The 9,052-nt window shown below is 32.9% G+C and overlaps 1 protein-coding gene across 1 annotated transcript; it reads left to right on the top strand.

Moving 5' to 3' along the window:
• Window positions 1–3,400: 3,400 nt before the first annotated feature.
• LOC125848933 (pentatricopeptide repeat-containing protein At3g29230) lies at window positions 3,401–5,558 on the top strand. Its single transcript, XM_049528903.1, has one exon. It carries the CDS (start codon window positions 3,545–3,547, stop codon window positions 5,351–5,353), a length of 1,809 nt encoding a protein of 602 aa, XP_049384860.1. The 5' UTR covers window positions 3,401–3,544; the 3' UTR covers window positions 5,354–5,558.
• The last annotated feature ends 3,494 nt before the right edge of the window (window positions 5,559–9,052 follow it).

The following is a 9,052-nucleotide window of genomic DNA, read 5'->3' on the forward strand; positions in this document are numbered from 1 at the left end:
AAATTTTGATAGTGTTTTTTCTATGCTTGGATACCTATCAGAAATAATGCACAACTCTGAAGTATCAGGGACTATGTCCAACAATTTCTCAAAAAAGTACTCATATGCGGCATCACATTCCTTATCTACTACACAAAATGCAACAGGAAAAACATGATTTTCTGTATCCTGTGCGACAGCAGACAACAAAACTCCATCGTAACGACCTCTTAAGAATGTTCCATCAACGGCTAAAACTTTTCTCATATGCACAAACCCCCTAATCCAAGCTCCATAAGATGCAAAAAAATATTTGAACCTTCCCTTGTCATCAAGCTTTAACGATGTCTTGCTTCCTTCATTTATAGTCATAAGCATATGACGATAACCATCTAGAACTGCATATCCGTGCTCCGGTGTCCCTCTTATCATAGCCTTTGCTATCTCACTGCTTTTCCAACACTTCCAGTAACTAATCTTGCAGCCCAAATCTGCTTGCACTATATTTTTTATGTCTTTTGTGGAGGGACCTTTTCCATTCAAGTAATTAGGTTGTATGTATTCTGCAATGACATCTGCTGAGGCATGTGGATGATGACTTGTAAGGTGTTGTGCCCCACATGAGTGAATGCTGCGATACTTTGTAATTTCAAATCTATTACAACTTTTAAGTTTTGTAGCTCGCAACCACCAATCACAATTCTGATCTACACATCTAGCACAATACACATCTTTAGAACTCTTCACAGATTTGAATCTTTGATCTTTCTTCACGGAAGCAAGCTTCAACAATTTAGTTAATTCTTGCTTGTCCTTGAAAATTTTACCCTTATAAAAATCTGTGCCGTCATCATCTGTGTAGCGGCTACCTTGTGTTGATATCGAATGTAGTGAAGCTTCCTCATTTATAGGAATATCCATTGTAACATGATGCTCTTCATCATTTACAACTGAATTTGTAGTCTCTATAATCTTCTCAACCACAGATATCCTTAAAATTGGCCTACTTTGATCATCCAAAAAAAATCACAAATCAAGATCATTTCTTATCCTAGAAGGAGCTCCTTTTTGCTTTTCAATAAAGCCAAGCATGTAACTAATAGAGAGATCATTTTTATCACAATCTAATTCAAACCTAGAAATAATGATGTCAACCAATTCATCGTACGTAACATTCTCGCTTATCTTTATCGGTACTGTCTCTCGGCCCTTCGAACACCAAGTATAACGAGTAGGATTCTCCACCCATTCACCATGTAAATCAACTCCTATTATTATATGGTCTTCCATAGAGGGAAACAATACCTGGAGACATCACAGGGAAGACATTCATCAAAGAACTGCAAAATTGCAAAAGAACATTGATTGCTTGTTTTACATCTATTTAGTTACCTCACAACTATCAACAATTGGCATAAAAGTTTAGTAGCTTTGGAGACTGCTATGATTCTTCAATTATTTATTTCAACAATTAATACTTTGTCCACAATTATATTACTTGTCCTAAAAACTAATCTGTTGACCAACAACTGAACACAACTGTCAAACAACTGTAGTAGTTGTTGGGACAACTTCTATAATCGTCCGATAACTACAGACAGTTGTTGGACAACTTCTATAATCGTCCGATAGCTACAGACTGTTGTTAGACAATTTCTATATCTGACAGAGATGTTTATTTATTTCTACAAACAACTTCAACAATTGTCCAGACAACTACGAAAGTTGTTGGCTGAAATAATCAAATTAGATTTAATAAACTTAGCTGAAGAATGGACACAAAGTAATTTTTATACTTATCAATAATTCTCTTTTGAGTTAATTTCAAGATCAAACGGAACCAATGCAATGCAAAAAGTTCAAAAAATTTTGGTATCCATTTTCACAAAATTTTCTTGATAGATCTTCTCATAAACCACATATATGCTTACAAATTAAGAATGATGAGGATAAAGAAAAAGAAGAAGAAGGGAATTAAGAAGCATACTTCAGCCTCGTTGAAGATTTGGTAGTTGTCCTTCAGGCTCGTTGTTGAAGACGCTGCAGGTGAGAAAAAAGTACCGCCTTTTTTCTTCTCATATATTTTAGTGAAATTTTAGGTATTTTGAGGTAAAAAATATAGGGTAAAAGTGTAAAAGTTAAAAGTTTGGGGCTGTTGAGGAAAGATTTTTTAATTTCATTAATGTTAATTATATATTTGTCACTTCTACCTAATATTTAAAACTTGGAGGACTCCTACCTAATTAACAAACTACTTTGTCACTTTTAATACACTATCCCGAATGAGGCCATGCTTATGGTAACTAAATGAAGTTCTTACGTTATTTTAAAAAAAAAACACACAATTTGAATTCCTGACGTTAATCAAATTGCAGATATTTACAATCGTGCAAAAGCTAATATTAGTCAATTATAAACTAACTAAAGTAAATAAGTAATACTAAAAAGTAAAATCTAAAGCTTAAATAACTAAAAGTAGAGAGGAGAGTTAATTGTTACGTAGTGTTAATTATTGCGTAGGGTTTTATATTTTTAGTCTAATATACTACTAATTATATTAATAGTTTTTTAATATATTATATATATGTATAACTAAAAATTAAAATAGTAAATTATTATATTTTTAATGGGTCATCGGTTAACCCAATAACCCAATAACCCAACATTAAAAATCAATAACGAACCGATAACCCAATAATTTTTTTTTGTAAAACCATTAAATAACCGTTATCCCAATAACCCAATAACAATAAACCAATAATACTTTTTTCGATTCGATTTATCGGTCGGTTCGGTTTTTGCACACCCCTAATCATGACCCTCAAATTCCTTAATTAATAAATAATAAAAAATCTAATTCGTCCATGGATATATAAAGTAACTTTAATAACGAGTCATAATATTACATAATTTTGGAGTAACTTGTTCGTGATAAATATCATTTGAACGCGACAGCCCAAATACGTTATTTCTCCTTAGATATTTTTCCTAAAACCTTATCCCCGACAGTTTCTGATGAACATTCGTTTAGAGTTCAACTAAAATCTTTACTCTATCAAAGACCCAATTCGACTATTTTTCTTCAAAAATTCCAATTTGTAAGATGCAGATGCCAACACCAATCCGAGCTCCTACATGGGTTTCAAGGCGAAGACACTTCGAGCAGNATTATCATTGAATATTGATCGCAAGTGATAATTAATTCAAATTATAGCTATAATAACTAATTAACTATATTTGCTTAACCATATAATTTTTATTTTTTTTAGTTAGCATCATGACCCTCAAATTCCTTAATTAATAAATAATAAAAAACTAATTCGTCCATGGATATATAAAGTAACTTTAATAACAAGTCATAATATTACATAGTTTTGGAGTAACTTGTTCGTGATAAATATCATTTGAACGCGAAAGCCCAAATACGTTATTTCTCCTTAGATATTTTTCCTAAAACCTTATCCCCGACAGTTTCTGATGAACATTCGTTTAGAGTTCAACTAAAATCTTTACTCTATCAAAGACCCAATTCGACTATTTTTCTTCAAAAATTCCAATTTGTAAGATGCAGATGCCAACACCAATCCGAGCTCCTACATGGGTTTCAAGGCGAAGACACTTCGAGCAGAAATTATGGGATTTAGATAAATGCAGAGACATTAACCAACTGAAGCAAATGCAGGCATTGGTATACAAATCCAATCTTGAACAAGACCCTTTCATTGCTCCAAAGCTAATTGCTGCTTTCTCTAATTGTAGACAAATGGGTTCTGTTTTGAAGGTTTTTGATCAAGTGCGTGACCCTAATGTGCATTTGTATAATGCTTTGATAAGAGCTCATATTTACAACTCTCAACCATCTCAAGCTTTTGATACTTTCTTTGATATGCAGTCTTCTGGTATTTTTCCTGATAATTTTACCTTTTCGTTTCTTCTAAAGGGTTGTTCGGGGAAGTGTTGGTTGAGTGTTGTGAGTATGATTCATACCCATGTTGTGAAATGGGGGTTTGAGGATGATATATATGTGCCCAATTCGTTGATTGATGCTTATTCCAAGTGTGGGTTAGTTGGTGTCCGAATTGCAGGTCAGTTGTTTTGGGGAATGAAGGAGAGAGATGTTGTTTCTTGGAATTCCATGATTAGTGCGTTGCTGAAAGTGGGGGATTTGAGTGAAGCGCGGAAGCTGTTCGATGAAATGCCTCAAAGAGATAGGGTTAGTTGGAATACTATGTTAGATGGATATACCAAGGCTGAGCAAATGAGTGTGGCATTTGAGTTGTTTAAAACTATGCCACAGAGGGATGTCGTCTCTTGGTCCACCATGGTCTCGGGTTATTGCAAAGCTGGGGATTTGGAGATGGCTCGGATGTTATTTGATAAGATGCCTTCCAAGAATTTGGTTTCTTGGACAATAATGATATCAGGGTATGCTGAAAAGGGTCTTGTAAATGAGGCAATTCAGTTGTTCATGCAAATGGAGGAGACAGGTTTGAGGCTTGATGTTGCGGCTTTTGTTAGCATTTTAGCTGCCTGTGCAGAATCGGGCATGCTTAGTTTGGGTAAAAAAGTGCATGATTCCGTCGAAAGGAGTATGTACAAGTGTAATACTTTGGTTTGTAATGCGTTGATTGATATGTATGCCAAGTGTGGATGTTTGCACAAGGCTTATAAAGTCTTTAACGGGCTGAAAAAAAGAGACTTGGTATCTTGGAATGCTATGATACATGGGTTGGCTATGCATGGACGTGGAAAGAAGGCACTTGAGCTCTTCATTAGGATGAAGCAAGAAGGATTTGTGCCTGATAAAGTGACATTAGTTGGTATATTGTGTGCGTGCAATCATACTGGTTTGGTGGACGAGGGAATACTTTTTTTCTATTCCATGGAGAAAGATTATGGGGTAAAACCTGAAGTAGAACATTATGGTTGTCTTATTGATCTTTTAGGCCGTGGTGGCTATGTTAGAGAAGCTTTTGAACTTGCACGAAAGATGCCGCTTGAACCTAACGTTAAAATTTGGGGTTCCCTTTTAGGGGCTTGCAGGATGCATAAAGATGTTGAACTTGCAGATGACTTGCGTAACCTCCTAGTTAAATTAGAGCCTAAAAATGCTGGAAAACTTTCTGCATTGTCGAATATTTATGCTTCAGCAGGAGACTGGGATAATGTTGCCAACATAAGGTTGATGATGAAGAACATTGGCAGGCCAAATCAATCCGGTGCCAGCTTATTACTATTGAATGATGAATACCGTGAATTCACCGTGATGGATAAATCTCACGTCAAATCAGACAAGATTTATCAGATGGTAGACAGATTAGGTCAGCATCTTAAATTGCTTTCTCCTGTTCCAGCAGGTCTTTGCGATGAATGATGAGTTTCATGAACTGAGATGTGTCTCTTACATCAGACCAGATATAATAGATTTATGCAGTTAATCAACACTTTCTTGTAAATAGTATTCCCAGATAAGTTAACTATTATGTAACGATACAAAGCTGCAATGATAAGTATGATTCCTGGGATCAATCTCTCTCGAAGCAGCAATGACACTTGAAATAAAGGTGAAATTTGTTGTACGTCCTTCTCTCCTACTACACTTTCCTGCCCAAATCAAGATAATAGTGAAGAACACTTTTCATGGTCAATGTTTGTACAGTCATAAAACTCAGAGGAACATACATTTTAGATAATGATGAGTTGTAAACAAGCACTGTTATGTCTCTTAAGTTATTTAGGCCTCAACTTCTTAAAGTGCCTCTCTACCTTCTTGAGGTAGTGGTAAGGTCTGCGTACACTCTACCCTCTCCTGAAACCACTTAGTGGGATTTCACTGGGTATGTTATTGTTGTAACTTCTTAATCGTTAATCTGTTGGCTGTCTTCTCCATGTGCTAGATGTGTAATACCAGGGAAAATTTACAGTGGTGAAAAGGATTAAATTTGCTGTTGGAAGCAGCATTAGTTTTGGCCCAAAAGCAGTGACAATTATGGTTGACATATATGGTTCAAAATGAAACACGATACACTTCCCCCTCAGTCCGGATTATTTGGACCACGCTGCAGCATTAATCCTCTCATTTAACTATTTTCTCATAGAAACTGTGCTCTGTGATTAGGTCCTGGCTAAAATAGACTTTAGAACTGAGCCTACCAAATGGAGATTGGAGCTTTTTCTTTGAGCAGACTTCCCAGTACTATTAAGCTGGTCAATGTTGAGGAGTGTTGGGCTCTGGGAAGATTTTTTTTGGGCTTAAGAGCCCTAAAATTCAATGCTGATTTTGCAAATATTCCCTTTTAGGTCACTCTTTAGTACATAATCTTAAACATGTGCAAGTATAGCCGTTGAATAATTATCCTTCCGAACAACGTTAGACTTAGATCTAATGCATTACTTAATCTTACAGATAAAACATTAGACTGTTGTCGTCTAATGCTTGCAATAACTTACACAATTTATACTGAATCTAATCATCGATCATGGTTTTGAACCCTATATATTGAAGAAAAAGCAAATTATGTTGTCTTTAGTTTTCCCTTTTAGAAGATTTCTATAACAAAATGGATGTCTAAAATGAAAATGTTAAGAGAAAACAATAGTAAATAAAAGGAAAATATCAAAAGAAGATTAAATGGGTGGGGTGTGTGTGAGCATGTTACTCATTGATTGCTCAAAAGTGAAATATGAATTAATTGAAAGAATTAAATCACTCTTATCAATTAGTAGTTGGTTCATTATTTATTCTTCTTAGGTTTCTACAGTTTGTTGGCCCATCACAATCTGAAAATGACTTCCCCCATCTTCCCTCATTTATCCCAACAAAACAAAAATCGAATATCACTATTTTTTTTTCGTGGTCTAAAAACATATCGTGATATTTGTGTGACATGAAATCATGTCTAGCAAAAAGGTAAGAGTATAACATAAATTGCAATACATGGAGTATTAGACACCAACAACTTTTCATTAAATGACAGTTGGCCATGCATATAATTATAGAGTAAATTCCCCCCAACAACTGTTTAATGAGGGGACCTTTGTCATTAGCAGATATTTTTGTTAACATTTCTTGTTTTTTTTTAATATATAGGGATAAAGTTGGAAGTGGCTTGTGATCTTCAAGAATTAATTATTGATTTCATGTGCAATTTGTTACAAAAAGGACTTGATTAAGCATAAATGTTGGAATTTTGTGTTTGCAAAGTAGAATCATATGTCAAACAAGCAGACATGGATCATGTTAACATACAGACAAATAGATGAAGTTTCACTTGTTTTATATGTTGGAGTGAATATACATTACATTACATCACAATAATTGATAGGAGAGCTGTATGAGAACTTAGTTAAATTATGGAGTAAAAATCAATGCATTTGAATGAAGTGATTGATTCATTATAAGACGTGGATTCAAGATTTGAAATTTGTGAGTTTCCACGCAAAGTAGAGTTTAACAAGTTTCTTTTATGTCACTAGATGAACAACACATTTTGTTTATGGGTTCTCAAATCGTAATTCTTATATATTATTAAATTTCTCAATACAAACATAAAATTCACACAAAAGTTACTAGATTCTTGAGAATCCCCACCTAACAACCCGAATCCGCCCATGTTCAAAGTTATAAGGCTATTGATATCATAATCGACCACCTCAATAAAAAAACATCTTTTTAAATCACCTTTTTGTTAGTGCTATTAAAGTGAATAATCTTAAGTTGTTAGAGAGAGTATCATTTATTATCTATTTCATTATGTACACATATTTTTAACAGAAAAAAATTGATATTCTCAAAATGTCCCCTCATGCGTGTGTTCAGATTTGTTTTATCATTAAATAGATTTTTAAAAAAAATAAAGGTAACAATAAGACCTGATCCAAGTACTCCTGCATATTCTGCTACCATGTTATTTTTATCTAAAAACATTTTTAGATGAGATAATCACAAAATTTACAAGCACATGAAATACATCGAAATTTAAATGGCCTCAGCGTTTCTATTCATCTACTTGTTTTTCACTTACCAAGTGGCTTACTATTATTTTTCTAGATGAACTAATTTCCATGGACAAAAAAAACTTTTTAAATTTCAACACAAGAAAAACTTTTTAAAATCTTTAAAATGTTGAATAATCAGCAAAGATGTAATTTAATGGAGAGAAACGAAACACCAACGTGTAGGGCCCTTATTGTGCCATAAATAAAATAACTTTACCAATTTTCTCAAAATATAAAATCTTAACTAACAGCGTGGACTTTTTCGTTGCTTACTTTTACATTCCAACTATAATTTATTTTTATTACAACTTTTTTCTCTATGCTATTTTAACAAACTAAAATAATACTATGCTGAAAATGATATATATTCTCCACTAATGGACCATCCATAATATTTAATTCTTCGTTGGTAGGTTAATTTATCCATTAGATCGCATTTATATATATGGACGCATGGAGTTATTTAACTTTTTCCAGAGTAAAATTATAATAATTTTGATTCAAAATTTATATTTATATTTAAAAATTAACTAAATATAATTTATTAAAATATTATTTAATTTTAAAAATTAATAAACTCAATTTTTAAATTCTTTTTTAGTGAAGCTTACGCGAATTTTTGTTCATATGCTTTTATTATTTTATGGTGAAAGAGACGTACAATAATTTTAAACCATTTTATTCACTTCGTATTTGACAAGTTTATTAAAATTCACAACTACTTCGTCCATTCAATTTATATCTCTGTCAAGTACTAATAAATAGATAAATTAATTTACGCAACAATAATTAAAGTAATCAGATAATCTTCAACACTAAAATGGTAAAGAAAGCAGCATACCAACATGTAAATTGGACACAAACTCACACACAAAAAAAAGGATCGAGTCACATATATTAAAATTAAATTATTATTATTTTATTAAATATAAAATAGTCTTATTCTTTTTTGCACTATGTATTAAAAAAAGTATCATATAAATAGAGATTATTATTCTCAACGAAATAATTAGTTGAGAAAAATGAAATATCATGTTCAAAATTCTTACAGGAAAAAAATGTTAGGTGTTTTTTT

The sequence above is a fragment of the Solanum stenotomum genome, chromosome 12 (assembly GCF_019186545.1).
Source record: "Solanum stenotomum isolate F172 chromosome 12, ASM1918654v1, whole genome shotgun sequence".
In the NCBI taxonomy this organism is placed as follows: domain Eukaryota; kingdom Viridiplantae; phylum Streptophyta; class Magnoliopsida; order Solanales; family Solanaceae; genus Solanum; species Solanum stenotomum.

What these genes read in the sequence shown, in the direction of transcription:
- LOC125848933 (XM_049528903.1), top strand. Translation starts at nt 3,545, where the DNA reads ATGCAGATGCCAACACCAATCCGAGCTCCTACATGGGTTTCAAGGCGA.